At 46.0% G+C, this 22,213-nt stretch overlaps 1 protein-coding gene across 2 annotated transcripts in view; it reads left to right on the forward strand.

Annotated features, from left to right (window-relative positions):
- Nucleotides 1-22,213, forward strand: part of LOC147619767 (nuclear pore complex protein NUP93A-like) — a 110,253-nt gene that overhangs the window by 65,117 nt on the left and 22,923 nt on the right. For both annotated transcript variants that reach the window (XM_086825601.1, XM_086825602.1), the window contains exons 11-13: nucleotides 4,396-4,482; nucleotides 16,447-17,340; nucleotides 17,469-17,650. In XM_086825601.1, coding sequence (XP_086681727.1) covers nucleotides 4,396-4,482; nucleotides 16,447-17,340; nucleotides 17,469-17,650 — 1,163 coding nt within the window. The remainder of the gene's footprint in view (nucleotides 1-4,395; nucleotides 4,483-16,446; nucleotides 17,341-17,468; nucleotides 17,651-22,213) is intronic.

Consider the following 22,213-nt stretch of genomic DNA (forward strand, 5'->3'; position numbering starts at 1 on the left):
CATATGGAAGTACTTGGAACACTTGGGGTCCGCAGTTGAGGACAACTGCGATATAAGAGGGAGGGAATGTACCTATTTGGCCCTCCTAGCTCTATTTCACATGATGAAGCCCATGCCCGGACACCACAGAGGTGGAAGAAGACATGGCGACAAGGTCCATAAGGTTTGATTAAGAAAAAGCACCATTCTTGGTTAGAAAAGCAAGAAAAAGCAAAAAGTCAAGCTGGGTTGACTGCAAGCCAAGGGCACCATTAGAAAGAGGAGACTAAGCCGGACCAAAAAGCTAAAAGGCACTTTCTCAAAAAGCAGCCCTAAGGCCAAAACGCAAGGCCTTAAAGCTAGAAAAGCAAAGCACCAAAAGTTGAGTAATATTTTATTAATAAAAGAAAAAAGAGCAAAAGCAAAGGTAAAAACTGTTTTTTGGAGGTTTTTATTGCCCAAAAACCATTAAAACACGTTGGATATCAATTTTCTTGCTAGAAAGTGCTTTTCCATGGTGTTCTTCATCGACAAGGCTGTAGGAGTTGTGGAGATTAGTCATGGGATGAGAGAGTGATTCTTGGACTCGGATTTGGATTGGGACTAGAACTTGGATTGGAACTTGGACTCAGATTTGAATTGGAACTAGAACTTAGATTTGGATTTGGGCTTACACTAAGGTTGTTGCTCCAAAAAAAACACAGTGATGATGTTGGTGATGATGGCAGCATTATCATCAAAAAGTAGCCAGGATGATGGTTCACCCTACCTCCGATACCATGTTGGTATCCATAGGATATGAAGCTCAAGTTATGGAGGGTGGAAGATTTCCCTGATGTGAGTGTAGAAGAGAGATGTGAGTTTAAGGAGAGTTGAAACTCAATCCATGACAATGGTGAAGAGAAAAAGAGAGAGAAAGAAACATATATTAAACCACTACCACAGACCCAATAGGCCTATGAGACCAACGTGATACAATAATGTCCATGACATATCTCATCATGGAATGGAAATTAAAATAGTAACAAAACAAACTATTTCACTAGAGTGATACAAAATTGTCCATGGAAATCTCATCATGAAATACCAAGAACATGAAACATAAGAAACAATGCCCAATGGAAGGTATACCACTTTCGTGAGGGGATGGTGGGCGACATTTGGGGGGCCGAGGGCATCGGGCATGCTGGTATGTGGAGGCATGGTCCGAGGTAATTCCTCTCGGACAAGGTGGTTTCGGAGAAGCCCGAAGTGGGTCCACGGGATCCATTGTATTGGTGTCCTCATCCTGCTAAGTCTAGAAGAAGCGAGTGATAGTTGGTTGGCGAGGAAGGGGTCAGATGGTTGAGGATGAAGCTCTCTCACGACATTGTCCGTGTGTCTGCAGAGCTTGATCAAGAAGAGTTCTAGGCAACGTTGGTCTTGGAGAGTGGGCCAAATCCCTCATGGAAGGGGCAACGACAAATGTAATGCTCCTTTGTCTCTACCTTTGTGTGGCATAATCGTTAGAGCCTTCCTCCCTAGGTCTTCGTATGAGCTCCTGGGCTCTAAAGACGCGCTCAACTCTTCCCATTTCCAATATGAGGCGGTGGGATGAAACCCGTATCTGGCCAATCGCAATCCACATGGCATGGGACATGTGAACGCTCGGGTAGCCCGGCTGCTGGATGAATCCATCCTCAATGAGCGTGAGGAAGTGATCTTTGTAGAAGTGCATCTTCGGTGGGAGCTCTAAAGGTGTGATTTATGTGCAGTTGATGTAGAGGCTAAGAAGATTTAACCAAATAATATTGGTGTCTTGATGAGAGAGCTGGAGAAAAGGGGAGTTCAAACTATATTGAAGGGGTGGGAGGCGGTCCATGTGGAGCCCATATGCTGATAACCAAGTGGAAACTCGGGCATACCATACTCTAGGGTGGCCTACGAGTGCTAGCTGTCTTGAGGATCCGAAGGGAGGCCTTGGGTACCTGTAGGGATCCATGTGATCAATGTGATGGAGGTATGTGACTGTTTGGAAGAGTGCATCCACTACCATCAGGGCTGCAACAAACTCTGTTTGGATAATCTCGTGTGGGACTGATGGTTTGCTCTAGAGCATCCATGAGAGCATCATGACTTGGGGCCTCTCAACTCGCTACCAATCCTCATCGGATAAATCTGGTTTCCAGAAGGCTGCTCCATACATTGAGGCTGGTGTGACGAGGGTGTAAAAAGCCAGCCCTTCGTTGTGGACTCTAGAAACGTGTCTAGAAGCATTGTTGCCTAAGTATGCTCAAGGTTGCATATCCCCATGTCACTCTAGCATGTGCTGCGGAAAGCATGGTGAAGCGTGGGCCACTGTAAGTGATGCCGAGATAGACATAGGAGGGGACAATCTCTAGAGGATCCCCTTTGAATGTGAAGCTGAATCTAGATGTGAAGGGTCGGGAGGTATCACCTTGGTTTTACCAAGGTTAACAGTGAGGTCCCGTTGAGTGCAAAAGTCCTGTGTAAGGCATCCAAATGTCTGTGAAGCCCCTCCATTGAATTTGAAAGAAGGACGATGTCATCTGCATAAAGTAGTAGGGGGATCAATATGCCTTGCCAGTGTGGGATCAGATCTGCCTAATCGTAAGAATGAAAGAGAGGTAGGCATGGTCAGTTTTAAAGGGGAGTGGTAAGAATGAAGGAGAGGTAGGCATGGTCAGCTTTAAAGGGGAATGGTGGGATGGAGAAGTTGGGGACAAGGTGTGTCAAGTAATCCAGAGTGCTTGTTCTTGCGGAGTAAGTGAAGGAGGTGAGGGTGTCAGAGGAGGGCCATCGGGACATCCCGTTATAGATAACATGACCATGTGCAGCTATACATCGCGACCTCATGGTCTTGTGATGATCTTTGTAACCCTGTGTCTGTGATTTCCAGCTCCTGTAGTCTAATAGGGTCGTCCTGATCAAGTAGTGGAACCTGTTGACTCCCTGTCCTCGCAATGAAGTCTTCGAGCAGGAGGACTTTCCCTAGCTCTTAGAATTGTAGAATATCCCCATATGATGGTAAGTACGGTGACTGTCCATGTAAGGGGGTGTAACACACAGCAATGTGGATGGCTCTGTCCTTGGAAGCTGTAGCTGCATCCAAAGATACGTATACCCTTTCTGATGTGCAGGTTGTCTTGCCTCGGAAAGCTACTTTTTCTGAAAAGGACAGCTACCCCTCTCGAGGCACGTACTCTTTCTGAAAAGGAAAGCTACCCCTCTCGAGGCATGTACTCTTTCTCATGTGCGGGCCGTCTCGCCTCAGAAAGCTGACTCCCACTCATACCTGGCTATTTATGGTAATTCCCTCTCAAGGCTTTGATGAGTCTCTTCATAGAAAATGATATCGGGGTGTGTGAGAATCTTGCTCAAACCTCCTAGATTTGACCACAAAGTGCCATTGCAGTTCCATGCAGTTCCATACTGCTCATCTTAGGTGTTTGGTCTCATAGACCCCAGCATCCTTATTTGGGACGGTGCTTAGTAATAATGACCCTGCCATCTCTGTAGACAGCCCACTTGCCTGCTCTACAGGCCTCATGGACTGTCTATCACCTCACGTAGGTGTGCCACCTGTGCTGGGGTGAGATCATCCCTCCATGTACACGTGTGCCCTTGAGGGCAGCCTGTCTGTCTAAGAATGCATGTCTGCTAGTGGCATCAGGGAATCTGATGATGGGCCGCTCTCGTTTCATATCTTTCCATATCTGAAAAGGAGGGGGGGGGATTGCGGGGGGGTCCCGTCCGCTCCTATCATGTGGCAAAGCGTAATGGCATTTGCCTTGGGGGAAGCCCCCACTTGTAGCCCCCACACTCGCACATGGAGGGACCTAACCTTCCTGCGTTTCTCCTCCTCGAGAGTCTCTTGTGTGATGCTTTGTTGTTTGTTTGTGTTTGTTCACACCTCTAGAGGGTGTTCACACCAACTAACTCCGAAATCCCAATATGAGCCACTCAGATGGTGGGCATACATGTATGCTTGAGTGCACACAAACATGCATGTGTGCTTTTATAGTGACAACTTTCAACAAACTATGCTTCTATAGAGCGGCTCAATGACTATGGATGCTGTACCTGCATAACTTGAAAAGATACTGAGTCTTGAGCTTGTGTTGACGTGGAAGTAGCTATCATAAATATTCCTTTGAATCCTCTGTAGGTTGACATTATTGCATGCCATTCTTAAAAGACTACAACAGATCTTTTAGGTGGGTACAAGGACAACTTGCATCCTCTCTTCAAACCCCCCCCCCCCCCAATACACACACCTTCCCCCGTTTTTTCTTGTCCTCTGTTAGATATAGAGTTGGAATTGCATGCAGCATTGCTTTTCACAGTGCTAGCCTGCATTAGTTGTAGATTGTTGAAGCTTTGCTATATCTTATTATTTTTGGTGGTTGTGAACAGATATTCTTTTGCATGCGCACAGGGTACTACGAAGAAGCCAAAGAGGTTGCTGAATCTTCCAGAATCAGTAGGACCTTTGCTTCACAGGTGCGGCTTTTATAAAATAATTGCTTGAAGTTAATCTAGGTGTTCTCCCTGGCCTTTGATGCTCTATATTCAATGCATTCATGCAATATTTTGACACATCATTAGGGACATATTTTATATGTCACCACCTACTGCAATCACGCCCAAGGTCTCTTGCACCTTGGTGACGTGTAGCGACAAGATCATTAACAGAATGCTAGGATTCTGGATTGCCTCATCCTTCCTAGAGATTTGCTAGTGCATTGAGGAGATTTGGGAATCCTCTTCCACCCCCATTAGCATTGCTGCTTCAGCTCTAGACAGGGCTCTTCAAGAGGTCAGCTTTTTTCTGCAGGTGGCAGCAAAGGACACTCAAGGTATTTAATGAGCAGGAAAGGAGTCTCCGCTGCAGCTTAGCCTCGTCCCAGCGTCTCTAGGAGCACACCTTGGACTAGCACCCCAGTGGAGGCAACTCGTACCCCCTAGGAGGCGTTAGTGGTACAACGTTGAAGTAACAATATCATGCATGCACATCCTTTTCGATGCAGACTTGACATAAGGTGACACGAAATTTCTTCGTTTCCTTGGGTTCCAACACCACCATGGTCTTTTCTTGAGCATTCGGTAAAAGAGTTCACAAATGGCACAGCTGCCTACCTCTCAGGAGAGGAGGGGAACCTTCAGAGATTTTCCCTCGCTAACCATGTGCTCCTTGCCACCATGTGACACATTACATCTTGCTGGGCATTCTTCAGGGCACGCCTAAATGCTGGAACTGATGGACCGTATCTCAACTAAGACCCCATCGCTTGGTGGCCTATGGACTCCCAGTGTATGATGGATTTTCACGGAGGCCCGATCTTGAGGCTTGAGCACCACTTTTGAGGAAATATTTTTAGCGAGTTTGATGAGAGCTTGTGGTCATCTCAAGCCAGCCCTTCAGCACCTTCACCCGGCCTCGAACGAGGAGAGATTCCGCTAGCTGTTGATCTGGAACTGCCTCTTCAGGATGCAGAGTGGTCACCCCTTTTCACATAGCCTGAGGCCCCCTCAGCTTGGGCCCTGCCCAGTCGCTGGGCGAGTGGACTAGCTTCAGGCAGTTTCCCCAGGATGCTCAGGATAGGTGGCTCGTTGAGATCGGAGGCAAAGAGCAGATAGTCCTCACCATCGACTCAGACACCCCCCCCGACTGCTTGACTCCCTTATAAGATCCCTGCCCCGGCAGGTCCCTCCTCAGTGGCTGGGAGCTTTCATGCGCCACGTTATCCCTCAGGTGGTTTTAGGATCAGACCGGGGTAGAGCTCTCATCTTCTCAGTCGGATGGCATGGGTGTGTGACCCTCTTCCCAATGGAGGACTTCATTGATGGCTCACTTCAGAGGGTCTGGATCAGTGGCTTCCATGAGCACCGCTGGCACATCGACCTCCCTAGCCCGACACAGGTTTTGGAGACTCTGGCTTTGGCAAATTCAGTGGGACGCCAGTGAATGGGAGTGGAAAGACCCTCTTAACCCTCTGGGACTGCCCCAGAGCGCAACAGCAGTGAACACTCCCAATTATTACGGAGGAGGAGGTTCCAACTTTCTGTGTGCTGGCAGTGAGACGGGAGGCCTGCCCGGGCCAAGGTCAGCCACTCAAGAGGGATGGAGTAGTCGATGTCGAGGCTAAGTCTGTCCTTGCCCCGGATTCCAGTAAGGCCCCTCTCTTGAGCCTTTGGGTACAACTGTCTGAATGTAAGCCAATCTCTACATGACCTAGCGGGGCCCATCCTCAAAGCTCCCCTTGATATGCGTAGGCGAGCCCCAAGCATGTGACGACTAGGTAGACGGACCATGGTGTTCCAGATTAGAGGCTGTCAGAGGCTACTGGAGCTGACTGCTGAAGGGCCAGCTTGAGGTGATCCCAAGTATGCAAGAGATTGGCTGCAAATCTGTCCTTAAATGTTCAACTAAACCTACACGCCCGCTTCTCTGTGAAAATCTATCTTGTGCTTTGACGCCAAGGGCCTTCAAGAATCGGGGTGCGGGTGGAGATACTAGCCCCTTCCAAGGCTCACCATGCGGAAGGAGGCCTCAAACAATCAACTTGCCCAAAAGGGCATGACTCTGAATGGAGGGGTCGATGATGCCCATGCCTCCTCTGCGTCGCAGATGAATGATTGCTCTCAAGGCCACCTTGGCCCGGGCAGGCCTACCGTCTCATTGACAGGGCACAGAAAGTTGTGGATCAATTGTTGAATGTGACCAATACAAGCCCAAGAGGTAGTCTAGCAGGAGGTGATGTACCATGTGGTGGTGAGAAGAACCTGGTTTGCCACCATAACGTGGCCAACTAAAGAAAACCTGGTTGAATTCCAGTAAAGCAACTTCTTCTAAATGCTCAGAAGAAGAGGGGCTAGCTGTTGCTCGGGGGAGATATCAATGCCAACCTGGCATCCAAGATAATGAATTGGAGTGCCCCTTGAAAAGCCTCATTTGGACACCAAGGCGGAGCGGGCGGTAAGCCAACCCAAAATCCACCTGACTTGTGACTCTGGATGCACGACATGAGATCTCAATCGCCTCAGCGAATCTCTGGAGGTTCCTCTTGTCCCCTGACAGGCATGTTGTTGTGTCATCTATGAACTCGGAATCAAGCAGCTCGGAAATCGTAGTCTCTGGAGCCTGGTCTCTTGGGCAAAGAGTAAACTACTCATGGCCTCAGTGACAAACATGAAGAGATAAGATGCTAGAGGGCAGCCTTGACGGACCGAGAAAAAAAGTGGAAATCTGTCGCCTCTAGCTCCTGGAATAATAACTTGGGTGTGTGAAGCCGAGTGGAGTCTCGAAAGACCTTGGACCCAGTCCTTTGGAAATCCCATCCTACACATTGTTCCCTCCAAAAAGCCTCAACTGTGACTGTGCTTCTCAACTAACACCGACTGACTGAGAAATGACACAGTAGACAATAGATTTGTCCTCACAGGGGAGAACATTGTTGACGCATCCTGACCAAAGCGGTCACCTCCTAGAAGGTGGAGATGTTGTCTAAAATTCTTTGATCATGAATGAAACCCGGCTGTGTACCATGTATCTAGTCGGGGAGTAAGGGCTACAGTTGCCGGCTGATAACCTTGGGCAGAATTTTGTAGGCGGTCCCTAGAAGGGTGATAGGTATGGGTCTCCACTGCCGAACCTCCAGTTGGTCACCACCCTCCTTGGGAATCAAGTGCATCAATCCCTTTGACAACGTCTCTGGCATGGCTCTTGTAACCATTAATCTCATTGAAGGCAGTTGTGAGGCCGCCTTCCATGAGATCCAAGTGATGGAGAAATAAGGAGGCTGGCGGCCCATTCTCTCCCGGGCATTTGTCCCTAGGTAATGCTGTCATAGCCTCCGCCAACTCCTCAGATGTGAAGGTGCAGATAGCGCAAGGGACCACCTCTCTCGTATGTCACCAAACTTGCTCAACACCTGTGAGGATACGGGGCACCCGTGAGAAGAGAGCTAAAGAAATATGTGGCAATGGCTCTCACATGGGGGGAGGGGGGGTCGGACGACGGCGTTGTCCGCCTGTGGACACACGCCTGCGAGACCCATCCTAGTCTTGTAACCTGCGGATACCATCTCTCCCGTTGTGTGGGAGTGCAATCTCAAAGAAGTCCCGAGTGACTGCCTACATCCAAAAGGAGGCTTCAGCATGGTATCTCTATTCCACCCTCCGCTTCCATGAGAAGTTGGAGGATTGGAGGATGGTTTATATTATTCAAGGATATGAAAAGGTTATGTTTTTTTGTCTTGTTCCCACAGTCATATACAAGAGGAACATCAGCTTTAGTTGAGCTAAATCTTGATACGTAAAACATGGATCCATCCTGGTCTCGTATCCTGCGGATACCATCTCTCCGCTTGTGTGGGAGTGCAATCTCAAAAAAGTCTTGAGTGACCGCGTGCGTCCAAAAGGAGGCTTCGGCATGGTATCTCTATTCCACCCTCCGCTTGCATATGAGAAGTTGGAGGATTGAAGGATGGTTTATGTTATTCAAGGATATGAAAAGGTTCTTTTTTTTTGTCTTGTTCCCACAGTCAATACAGCAGGAACATTAGCTTCAGTTGAGCTGAATCTTGATACGTGGCTATGGGGATTTGATAAACATGTATAAACTTGATTTCAAAGACAGTTGACGGAGGTAGCTAGATTCTCCTTCTTTTATTTTCAGGAGTGGAAATGTCCTAAGTGGGGAGAAATGTTATGTACCTAACACTAACCCTTGGGGTTAGGGACTAATTCAACAGGGTTAGGGGAGCCTTGGAGGAAAAGCATGTGAATTCAAGCGGCTAAGGTTCAGATTCAATAAATCCAAGGTTTGACTAGACTGTTACTTACAGGACCAATAAGCACTATATAAATGAGTCTTGGGCTATTATTGATTTTGTGTGGTTTGGACCTTGACCAAGAGGCTTACTCTTGCCATGGACATGGCGGATCACGGGTAGTCTTCTATGGAGGCAGACAATGGTGGTATGGGAGGCTAGGGCTGAGTGGCATGGACCGAACCTTATAAGGCCCTTCGCTCGAGGGAGATTTGAAAATGCGAACTGACAGTTGGGTGGTGAGCTTGCTACGCCTTTCTTTGTTTGTACTAATCTTGTTTGCGCCTGTGTATTAGGTGATCCTTCGGAGAAATCTCCCTCTCTCTCTCTCTCTCTCTCTCTCTTCGCTGCCTACTCTGCGCCCACCCCCTCTCCACTTTCTCTCTCTTCGCTGTTCCGCCTCCCGCTTCTCTCTCTCCATGATTGTATACTCCATGCATATAGCTTTGCATTCTCCTAGTAATAGAGCTCCATCCCCTGCACACCCAGATTCAGCTTTTTTATTCAGTACTTTTTCATTTTGTTGGGATGACAGAGGATACCCCATACATGTACTCCGATTTGTCTCATAGGCCGAGTTCGGTCTTTTGGAAGACGTTAATAAAATCTTTCTTTCTTTCTTTCTTTCTCTCTCCCCCGCTTCGCTGCCTGCTCTACGCCCACCCCCTCCACTTTCTCTCTCTTCGCTGTTCCGTCTCCCTGTTCCCACCCACCCTTTCTCTCTCTTCGCTGTTCCGCCTCCCTATCCCGCTGCCTGCCTGTCCTTCGCTCTTTCTCTCTCTTCGCTGTTCCGCCTCCCGCTTCTCTCTCTCTCTCTCTCTCTCCCGCTTCGCTGCCTGCTCTGCGCCCACCCCCTCTCCACTTTCTCTCTCTTCGCTGTTCCGCCTCCCTGTTCCCACCCACCCTTGCTCAGGCCCCCAAGGCAGCAACATAACTCTCTCTCTCTGCCGAATCTCCTCTCTTTCCCTTTCCCCTGCATGACTTGACCCCCCTCTCCCTGTTGCTGCTGTTTCGTGCTGCTGCCATGGATTAATTTTCAGTCCATTGGCTGTGGGAAGTTCTGCAAAAAGCCATGGCCAAGACCGGGTTTAAAGAGGAGCTCGCGGAGGACAAGCTCGGCACAATTATCAAAGAAAACAAGAAGATGGTCGACTCTTCCGTTACCGCAATCATAAACCGCCTCTCCAAACTCGAGAAGGGATTTGACAAAATCCAAGAGCTCGAAGAGAGATCTTCCAAGCAAGAGGCTGAGATTTCAGCCTTAAAGGAGGAACTAGTGGAGGCCAAACTGCATGCTAAAAGTCAAGCGGCTGAAATCTCAGCCCTCAAAAAGGAGTTGGAAGCCACTTCAAAAAGCAAGCTTGAGGATGGAGAATTTCAGCCCTCCTTGATTGAAGAGCTGAATACCATCGAGGAACAAATGAGGATCATTCGAGAGGAGGAGGAGCAACATAAAGAGAAGACATCTTCATGGGTGGAGGTGATCACAAAGACACAAAAGAAGATGGACGAGGCCGAGAAATGGATCGAGGTCGCCAAGAAAGGGAAAGGTAAAGAATCGCCACCCATCCCCACTCCCACCATCACCAACATGACCCTTGAAGAGGAGCAAAGGAGGAAAACCCGGGCCTTACATGTACGAGTGTCCGGTCTAAAAGACCGTGATGATGCGGAAGGGGAAACCAAGGAGCTCTTCTCTATGATGGGCATTGAAGCCACGCACACAAAGGCATGGAGAGTGGGAAAGAAGAGGGAAGGTAGTGGCGAATCTTCTTCTAAGGAGAGAGCACTTATCATTCGTTTCCCGTCCATGGAAGCGAAGAAGGACTTCTTGAAGAGACGTCCTACACTCAAGCAAACGGGAATATTTCTTGGAGATGACCTCACACTCTCGCAACTTGCCCACATGAAAGAAGTTATGCCCGAGATAAGGGCAGCCCGAGAGAAAGGGAAAGTGGCCTTCTATAGAGATGGTAGAGTGGTGATTATGGAGAGGCGGTCTTCATGACGGCGCGAGACCTATGGGACTACACTCAAAGTTGCTACTTGGAATTGTAATGGATCTCTACGCCTTGATGTAGGGGCTTTTGAGGATAGTTTCACTGGGAGGGACATCATCTTCTACTGTGAGACGCATCAGGCTCCTGGACAGTCCATGCCACATGTTAGTGGATACCGATGGGAGACAGCTTGTAGACAGGAGACTCGTTCAGAGCATAGAGGACGGGGCTCAGGAGGAGTGGCAGTATTGTTTAGAGAGGAGCTACAGCCACTGATACATATAGTCCGCAGAGATGAGCAGGCTAGGTACATGTGGGTGAGACTGAGGGCAGAGACTGGCAGATATCTCTACATTGCTATATGCTATTTTGCTCCTAGTACATCAGTGTATGCATCACCTAGCGGGCAGTCTCCCTTTTCTATTTTGGATGATGACATTTGGGAGTTCTCCAGGGATGGTGATATCATTCTCTTGGGGGACTTCAATGCCAGGACCGCCCATAACCAGACAGTATTTTATGATACCTCAGAGGAGATGTTGAGGGAGCTTGATGTTAGGGATATGGGCCTATCTAGACTCTCACAGGATGAGGAACATACAGTGTATGGGCGGTATTTGATAGACATGGGGACTACACATGGATTGGCCATCCTGAATGGCCTACAGAGATTCCCGACATCGGGCGGTTTCACTAGCTTTCCACATCGGCATGGTGCTAGTACAGTGGACTATGTTATGGCTCAGCCCAGTCTCATTCCCTCTTTTCAGGATTTTATGGTAGGCACTGGGCCGGTTGGAATAGCAGTGGATCATGCTATCTTGTCCTTCACTCTCACATTTCAGTTCAGCACCGCTCCATTGGGACAAGCCTCCACACACACTCGTTATACCTTTACAAGGGAGACTGACACCGTATACACGGATGAGATATACAGACGCCTATGTGCCGAGGAGCCGGGACGGCCATTAGATGAGCTCACTCAGATATTGATAGAGACGCTTCATGCTGCAGCATCAGAGGCATATCCCCATAGTCAGCCTACACGGAGACGATCTGGGAACATGCCCCAGAACAGTTGGTATGATGAGGAGTGCAGAGAGATGAGGATCAGATTACAGAGAGAGGTGCTCATGGGTGTTACCACTCACAGACAGTCACGGATTACCTTCTGGCACCTAGTGCGACGGAAGAAGAGGGCTTATCTTGCTCAGTTAGAGAGGGATTTGTACCAGTTGTTTATGAGTCAAGACTCAGGCGAGGCATGGAGACTATTCCATGAGCATTCACCATCACCAGCCATTACCTCCACAGAGATTTGGGGTGAGTATGCAGCATCCCTGTACACAGCACCAGGACAGCCGCCCCTGCCAGACCCATCGGAGCGATGCCCAGAGACGTGTGCTTTCTTTACTGCTGAGATGGTAAGGAAAGCTATTGACAGGATGAGGACTGGGAGAGCATATGATCATGATGGTTTGGTAGCAGAGCCCTTTATTCATGCCAGAGATATGCTTGCAGAGCTTATTGCTATGATGTTTAACCGAGCCATGTGTGAGGGTTTTCCTGAGACTTGGAATATGTCCACGATTGTGCCTATCTTCAAGTCAGGGGATCCTATGCTTCCTGGGAATTATCGTACCATCATGATTGGTCACACATTGGCTAGATTATATGCATCTATTCTTGAGCAGGAGTTGAGTAGATGGGCAGAGAGAGAGGGCATACGTGCATCAGGGCAGGCAGGATTCAGGAGAGGTTTCTCCACTCTTGACCATATCTTGACACTCAGAGCTATTATTGAGGAGGGCAGATTATATGGCAGGAGGATTTACTGTTGCTTTGTGGATTTCCGCAAAGCTTTTGACACAGTACCGAGAGCCAGACTGATGCGCAGACTACAGGAGATGGGAGTGCCCACAGAGCTGATTTGGGGAATCATGGCTTTATACAGGACAGTTGTGGGGCAGGTACGTACTACCCAGGGTGTATCTGAGATGGTTCACTCCACTATTGGGGTGAAACAGGGCTGCCCCCTTTCTCCCACCTTATTTGGGATGTATGTGGATGAGGTTTCAGACTATGTAGAGCGGGAGGGTGACAGAGGAGCACAGCTAGCAGGGACATGGATTCCGCTGTTATTGTATGCTGATGATATTGTGCTGATCTCAGATTCTCCAGAGGGGATGCAGCGTCATTTGGATGCATTGCACATGTTTGCAGAGGACAGTGGATTGTCTGTTAACCTTGGTAAAACCAAGGTGATGGTGTTTAACACCACAGCACAGTGGGTTAGGAGATCAATGCCCACCTTTACATATGGTCAGGAGACAGTGGAGTATACAGATGCATATACTTACCTTGGTGTGGTTTTTAGTGGCCCACTATTTTCCTTGAGGAGAGCAGCGGAGACCAGATTGACCAGAGCTTATGCAGCATTGGGGAGACTAGAGAGGATGTGTTCGCAGGTTCAGTTTCAGGAACCTCGAACAAAGCTCTGGCTCTTTGACACTTTGGTCACTTCAGCCATGCTGTATGGAGTGGAGATATGGGGACCCTCAGTGGATCGCCACAGCCGAGCTGGTAGCACTGATGGATGGAGACGTATGGAGAGGTCCTTGGTTTCTATGATTTCCCGGATGATTAGGGCCAAGGCCTCCGTACCACATGATATTATCCGTGCAGAGATGGCTGCCCCCCCATTGGTAGTAGAGGCACTCACTCGATCAGTCTCCTTTATACATAGCACTTGGGCTCTCCCTAGAGACAGATATGCTCGCTTAGCCCTGGAGTCTTCACGACAGTTGGCATCACAGGGAGACGGATCATGTTGGTATGCACAGATGACAGCTTGGTTCCAACTGCATGGCTTTAGTATGGACAGGCTACCTCCATTTCAGTACTCCCTGGATGCACCCTCCCTCTCTCTCACACGGGCAGAGATTACCAGACTTATCAGGCAAGACTTGACTCAGCTGGACACTAGGAGGACATGGATACAGCCGACACACGAGCTTGGTACGAAGATGGCTTTCTATAGAGATCATCTTCTCCAGCTCACGGAGGATGGGTTTGTGATTAGACCCAGCTACATGGATACTCATCTTTCTCATGGGATACGGTGTGCTATTGGTCAGATGCGCACATCCTCACACCAGCTAGAGATTGAGACTGGCAGATTCAGAGGAGTACCAGCTGAGGCCAGGATTTGTCAGCTGTGCCAGATGGAGCCAGAGACAGAGTTACATTACATATGTCACTGTCCAGTATATTATGAGATACGAGGCCGTTTTCACTGCCTGTTCAGAGAGGGCTTTGGACCACTTTCTAGAGTCATGAGATACCAGGATCAGAGATGCCTCGGATTGTACTTGCTGGAGCTGCGTAGACATAGAGAGGGTCTCCTGAGAGGGAGGGGATCAGAGAGGGAGAGACACCTACGGAGGCAGATTACAGACTTCTTTCGACCAGAGATTGAGCAGTCAGGTCAGCAGGCATTGCAGCTAGCCCCAGAGTACAGCCGCACCAGAGGTACACTGATTGATCGGGCTATAGGGCTGGGGCGGTCCAGGCGCCCCAAGATGAGAGGCCCATCTCGACACCGGCGGAGACTACAATAGAGGATCAGGACCATACTAGCACGGCATGGGAGACGTCCAGTTAGAGTACTCACCATGGAGGACATTGAGGATATCCGCCATCGACCGATGAGAGACATCTTTGGATAGTGATGTGTATGATGCTTACCTTTGTTGCTGGAGTTTTCCTCCCACATGTTATCCATTAGGAGCTCCTGGTACCGTACTTTTCCTCATAGTTGTTTCAGTTTCAGTTAGTTGTTTAATTGTTTTTAGCTTTCCTTACACAGACATTGTATCAGATCCACCAATTGTTGTAACCTTTTTGGTCTCATAGGTCATTTTGGCCTTTTGAAGACGTTAATATATCATTTCATTTCATTTCATTTCTCTCTCTCTCCTTATATTGTTTGTATATGGGCTCCACCGATCCATGATGATTCACAGTTGTATCCAGACACATGCACACTTTTTCTTTTGTTTCTTTTCTTCCGATGACCGGAAGAACACAGTTGTATTATTTTTTGTCTCATAGGCCGACTTTGGCCTCTCGTAGACGTTAATATATCTTTCTTTCTTTCTCTCTCTCTCTCTCTCTCCCCCCCCCTCCCTTCAAAAAAAAAAAAAAACCCCACCACTTCCCAATAAGCCCTTCTGTTTCTTTTGGTTTTTGGTTTTCTAACCTTGGATGAGGGGCCATTTGTATCTTGTTGTCTCTATTGAGGGTTGTACTCTACATTTTGTAGATGCTTACAGTAGGATATATTCTTGGGGAAGAAAAGGTTTATTGCAAGGGGAGAAGATATAGTAGTGGGGGTTAAGGATCCAGTGGGCAGGAAGGGTGATGACTGGCTTGTGTCGAATCTGTTTGGCGATCAACGCACTTCCTTCGGGCTAGCCATTTTAATGTCTTTGGGAAGAACTTGGGAATCGTAGGGGCCCCTCGTGGTCGATGTTTCTTTACTGAAGAGAACCCTAAGAACCAAGTGGAGATGGACCATAAGCCGAGGCTGGACTACAAGAAGGAAAAGGGGGACATCAAGAAGGGCTGTGTGAAAATGAAAATGCCCTATTGTAACTAGGAAAGCAAGTTATGTCGAAGCTTTGGTGGAAAGAGGAAAGCTTGCTAACTGGGACTAGTTGTCTGTGATAGGCCATGCCCTGCTGGGAAAAGCTATTTGCTGAAGGCAATTAAAACAACGAAAGTAAAAAAATTCAAAACTGACAAGGGTGCAGTCAAGTGTGTTTTGCATCCATTTATATGCGTATTTAAGTTATTGAAATAAAATTCCTATAAGAGTTAGGTGACACATTTGCAGCAACATACCTCTGGGTGCGCAATCCTTCATATCAACAGCTATGTAACAACAAATTGTGAATATGATCAATATACACACTGCCCTGGTATTTCTTTTGGGCAATGATGTGCCCCCTATTTTTCAGATATATTCAAGTTACTGTCAATTTCCAAGCCTTTTTGGTGGCTCAATTCTATTTTTAGGGCCTAAATTCAGGAATGTTTGTAATAATGTAGAATGATCCATCTTTCAGATGTATAAGAGAGAAGTATCATGTTATGAAAGGTTTTTTTTTTTTTGCTCAACCACAACGATCTACAATTCAAGGAACCTTCCTGAAGTTTGGAATTTGAGATGAACACTCACAGGAACTAGGAAAGCAACGAGGCAAGCTAAGCGCAATAAAGCTCCATGTATTTAAATGTTGTTGTCTAAAGCTATACATATAATAGACAATTGCCATGTTTCAATCTTCTATGCCTTTGAGAAGTCTGTTACGATTTGTGTCCTTTAGTTGATGGATAAGAATACTAATTATCAGTGCTTGAAGCTGATTACAAATGTGGATGGTGGGTTTCAAGCAAGGTTTGTAATGAGTGTTATTTTCCAAAATGTTTGCTTGAGTAGCTGGTCCTGACAAATGGAGTGTGTATGGTGCTTGTTCTGGTACTATTTTATTGAGAATATGATACATATAATAGACAATTGCTATGTTTCAATCTTCCATGCCTTTGACAAGTCTGTTATGATTTTACAGTTGACAGAGTGGATATCTACACAAGGTTTGGTCTCAGGGGCCACCGCAGCAGGGGCAGCAGAAGAGTGTGAGCGAATGATGAGAACTGGAGAGAGACCAGGGCGGGCCGGCACTGACAAGTATAAGCTTCTTGTGTATGCAATCGTTTCTGCAAGTAGACAGCTGATGGATAAGCTATTAAGAGAAATCCCGACACTCTTTAATACGATTGAGGACTTCTTGTGGTTCAACCTTGCTGTGGCCAGAGATGATAACTATGCCTCTTTGCAAAGCACAAGTGTAGGGATGCAGTCATACAGTATTGAAGACCTTCAAGCCTATTTGCTGAAATTTGAGCCATCTTACTATACTAGGAATGGCAAAGATCCATTAGTTTATCCTTATGTACTTCTTCTAAGCCTTCAATTGTATGCAGCTGTTTCGTACCTGATAAATGAATCGGGAAGTAACAACATAGATGCAGTACATATAGCCATAGCAATTGCTGATAAGGGGGTGCTCTTCAAAGGGATTAGCAGTGCTCACAAACTTGGGTCAATGGATAGTGTAGCGGAAGTTGCGGGCATCATCCGTTATTGTGGATTATCATACAAGCGGCAGGGAAATTTAGCTCTGGCACTTGAATACTATGCACAAGCGGCAGCAGCTATGGGTGGAGGTGCAGCATCATGGAGTGGTCAAACGAGTGTTGATCTTGCAAGGCAACGGCAAATGATGGTAAAACAGCTACTCTCGGAAATTTTACTCAGTGACGGAGGAGTCCACTTGCTGCTTGGTTTGTTTGGCACAGGTTCTGAGGGTGCTTTGAAAAGATTTCTACCAGATCATGAAGCACAGCGGCACTTCTTGTTTGAGGTTGCATGCCAATGCCAAGATTCTGGCCTATATGACAAGGTTATCCCTTTTATCTATACAAGAACCTGAATAGTGCAATTTCCATAAAATTGGTGCATAATATGAATGCATATGCTTGTTAAGCTAGTTGAATTGGATTATCAGCTGCTCAGTGATCTTTATGGCAGGCCATTGAGCTGCTGAAGCGTGTTGGTGCATTTGCCTCAGCATTGGAAATAGTTAATAGCCGCCTTTCCGAGGCAGTGAATGCTGTTGCAATGGGGAGAATGGAAGGAGAAACAAGAGCTGCAGGACTCATTTTAGCTGGAAACAGTATTATTGAATCAAGCAGAGTTCTTGGTGTTGCCAGGTTTGTCTTTTTTTCCTCTGGCTCATGAGAGAATTCATGCACTTGTAATGCTTGAAGGTGCACACTTACATGCATACAATTGAAGATAGCTATTGCTAACCCAATCCTGCAGCCATGAGAAGTGACTCAGTTTGTAGCTTCTTGTGATCCGTTGCTTTGCTGTTTTTGAGGTTTGACTCTATGGTGAAGGGAGTCCTGGACAGGGATGTCTGGCAAGGATGAGGGCCTAATTAGCTGCTGCATGAAGTGCATCCATGGCGGCTCTCCAAAATGGTTGGATGTTTGAGTGGACATGCTGATTCTCTCTTCAACAATCGAAGCCAAAAGGCTTTGAAAATGTTTGAGAGTGCCTTGCAAGATTTACCCGGTCTTTTGCCTGCTCAGAATGGAGTAGAATGGCCATGGGCCCATTGCCCTCCCCAGCCCAATTCTCAACCTCCCTGTACATCTTTGAAATACTCTCCCATGCAAGGAATCAGTTCAAATAATATTTATCAGATTTTGCAAGAAAAGTTGGAGCCTCAAGGTGGCTAGGACTCTAGTGATACGTTGTATGTATAGAAATACTTTCCCATGCAAGGAACCAGTTCACCTAATATTTATCAGATCTTGAAAGAAAAGTTGGAGCCTCAAGGTGGCTAGGACTTTAGTGATACGTCGTATGCATAGAAAGGGTGTGAGATCCTCTAGCTCAAATATATAGACCCCAAAGAGGATTGGGGAAAGGAGACAGCTTTGCTGGATGCCAGTTGTGCTGCACACTGGTTCTGAAACCCCCTACACTGTACACTCAACCAATGATCTGCTCAAAGAGGGTCACTGCCCAAATGACCTTGTATTTGACTTGTATTTGGTACAACTGGCAGTTGGGCTGTGGTCAAAAGCTTCACAAAGCAGCAGTTTAGGTGATGTGGTCAATTACGAGTTGGACTGTACGGTATGGTCTCCAAAGGCGTCATGACTCGTGGCTTGATTCCTTTGGCAAGGATGGTGATGAGAATTTTACAATTCATTAACTAGTGTTTGGTCCACATGATATTTCCCCTTGCGGTTAAGTGTTGGGACAATGACCTGCGGTTAGCAAATCCAAGGAACATATAGAGTCTGGTATCTAGCTCACTGCCCAACCATTCAGCTTTATAGGCTCTCCTGCAAGCTGGAGGTTAGAAGCATCTAGAGACTTGGCTCCATATGCAAAACCTTGGTGTCCCATAATACCTTGCAAGACACACCGGTCTCAAGAGGCCCACAACTCAAGGTCATGTTTGAGGAGCTCTCCCTCAAGTTGACTTAATAAATCACTTATATAGGCCTCCCATAAGATAGGAGATAGGTTCCATGCCTAGTTAACCTTACCAAGGTTAGTCATGTTAACCTTGTCACGGCCTTGGGATTTAACATGCTTTACTCTTAAGAACCATTGATGTCGTTTGCAATGAATTTGAGGAAATGCACAGTTTCCCAACTCCGAGAGTCTTCCAGCAAGGCATGGGGGTAATCCTCAAAATCCTCAAGGACTCTAAGATGATAAGGACCGGCAAGCATTAAAAGTTGTCTTCAATGTTGTGGTCCTCATTAGATTACAACGAAGATAAGTAACGTGGCTCATCAATTACCACGACCTCCTGGAATCAAAATCCACCCCGTCTTTCATATTAGTCATTTGAAAGAATGTCGTTGTGCCAATGAAGGAGATCCTCACCTTGAGGACATGACTAGATATATTCTTTAAAACCTCAGGTGGTTGTAGATCAGCCTACTCAATGGTCTCTAAATACAATTACCATGAGATCTGATTTTTAAAAAAGGGACATTGTGAGATCGAGGCTTATGGTTAGTGTGATATAAATTGTGATTTTGAGCACTCTACACAGTGTCCCTTGCAACTCTCAGCATATTTTTACTGATTGCATTTCGACTCCCGTTTTAGTCCTACGACTATGGGTGGTTTCGGTTGATAACCATACATAAACATGAATACCTACTAGCATTATAAGCAAACTCTATCTGTGGGATATATTGTTCCCACTCAGACTCCACTTGTCCTCCATAGTTTGGTTAGTTTGCTCCGTGTCTTACCATCCAACTGGAGACAACATACTTAAGCATGTTTCCAATTTGGAAAATAGTGATTGCCACAACTGTGTAGTGAATTAAGGATCCTGCTCATTGACAATCTCCTATGGCAACCTATAGAATTTGCATAGTTAATCTACAAAGAGCTAAGCCAATTCATGGCTCGCAACATTTGACTTCGTAGGTATAAACCTAGCCATCTTAGGTGCACCATGACTCGAATCATGGCCCCTACTAGTACACGGTGATTCAACTAAAAAATTGTTGGAGATATATTACCGTTTGTGCTCTGGAATTTATAGTGGATGTAGTATATTCCGAACTCTACGCCTTTTAGCTTTATTAAGTTGACATTGGGTACATTTTCACACATTTCTTAATGGGATTTCATTTGTGGCCAAAAAAGAAGTTGGCCGACTAAGGAACCAATTGTGTTACAAACGCCCTTAGTAGGATTCATGAGGTCAATGCTATCTCTCTCATAGAGATATTGATTGACTTTTATCTAGTGTGTTGCCAAGATTATTTGTACTTTGGTAATTGGTCCAAACCAATAGCATTCGCAACCAATCGGGTTCTGAAAGCCCTTGGTAGGATTCATGAGGTGAATGCTCTCTCTTTCACGGAGATATTGATTGACTTGTATCTATCTCCCAAAGAGCGATGCCAAGATTAATTGTACTTTGGCAATTGGTTCAAACGAATAGCAACCGATGACATCTAAGTGATTTGTATACGGTATGCTCAAAGGACTACTATTGAAAGAAAGTTATTAGTCAAGTATTTCATATGAGGCGGATCACTATTTAAAAACGATGGATTTCTATTTTAAAACAAGAAGGTTTGTCTAGTCAACGGTACCAGAAGTATGTATGAGTGTCATGACACACCTAATGTAGGGCAGAAACAAAGAACCCTGGCCTTAGTCCCTCTTTCAGTGAGTCTTACCCAAAATCAAACTCTTGCATGAGTCTTACCCATCAGACCCTTTGACCACAAACATACTTAAACGAACGATACTACAGATCTTTCACCATAAAAATAGTGTCTCTAGATCTTCAATGCATGGATCACTGCGAGATATATCTTTACTTGGGTGGAAAAGCGCATGTGTGTCTTTGATAGCTTCTTACTTTCAAAGGCTATGGGTCTCTTATCTTGGAACAATGCTGCACTTATTGCAAAATTGTTGGCACCACGAACTTTTTACTGGGATTCACAACAAGCAACCTAGTTGCCGAGGTAACTAGCTCCTTTAGTGTCCTAAAAACACTGATCTAGTTGCCGAGCACTCACCTTGCCCGTTCTTATCCAGCTCTATCTGTATATCATCAATGGTAAAGCTATGGCCCGTTCTTATTTAAAGAATTCACACTTTGACTCCTTTGCATACAACGTCTCTCGTCTAAGAATCTCCAAGACGACCGTGAGATATTGCATGTGCTCTTTCAATGAGATACTATAGATAAGTGTGCCATCTCAGGAGACTACAATTCATGTTCTAGATATGGACAAAGTAAATTGTCATCTGTTGGAAAGTAGTGAAAGCATTGGTTAAACCAAAAGGTAAAACCAAAACTCCTAAAGGCCATACGACGTTCGAAATAGAGTCTTAGGCACATCCTTTGGTTTGAATCGTTATTTGATTATAGCTAGACCTTAAATTGATCTTGGTGAAATCCTTAGTACGTTGTGGATGATCTACCATGCGATTTATCCTAGATAATGATAAGGGTTCTACATTGTTAGTTTATTCACCCCTTTTAATCCACACAAAAGTGCATGCTACCGTTCTTCTTTGATGTAAGGTCCCTCCCAAGCCATGTATGTATGTGTCTCTTTTAATATAGATTTCAATAAGAAAAGAGAGTGTAATTAGAAAGAGTGAGACAATAAGGCTAGAAACATTAGAAAAGTGTTAGAATAAAAATATTAGCTCCAAAAATCCTAAAAGAAATAAGAACATAAGAATAGTTCTATTAAGAGATAAGTATCCCCAAAAATAGAATTTCGATTTTAGGTGATAAGAGGTCATATTTAGAGTACTTTTACACATTTAGAGTCCATGCATACTAAAAATGTGGAAAAACAACGTGTTTCCAAAGATGGCGCGTTTGTGGCTATATACACACGTTTTTGCCTATTCTGCCTGCGTTGGCTTGTAGACGAGATGCCTTCCCGTTCTTTTGACTGGTTATATGACTATATTCTGAGTTTTTATCAGAGAGTTATGGTCGAAACAGTTTGCTGTTTCTGTCAGGGTCTCTACATAGAGAAAACTGTGAGAAGGCAGCAAGTAGCCTCAAGGTAATCCTAGAGTTTGAGATGCATATATCCCTTCATTCTTATCTAATATCTCAGAAAATAAGCTTAGATTTCTATGGTCTTTCGGAGGAAGAGACCGAAACTCCATAGCTTTTCTTTTAGAGAAAGAATACTATGCTGTAGACCTGTAGGAGAAGGCTATTTTGCCATAGATCTTAGAAA

The sequence above is a fragment of the Cibotium barometz genome, chromosome 32 (genome assembly GCF_041138505.1).
Source record: "Cibotium barometz isolate CiBa-2024 chromosome 32, ASM4113850v1, whole genome shotgun sequence".
Lineage (NCBI taxonomy): Eukaryota > Viridiplantae > Streptophyta > Polypodiopsida > Cyatheales > Cibotiaceae > Cibotium > Cibotium barometz.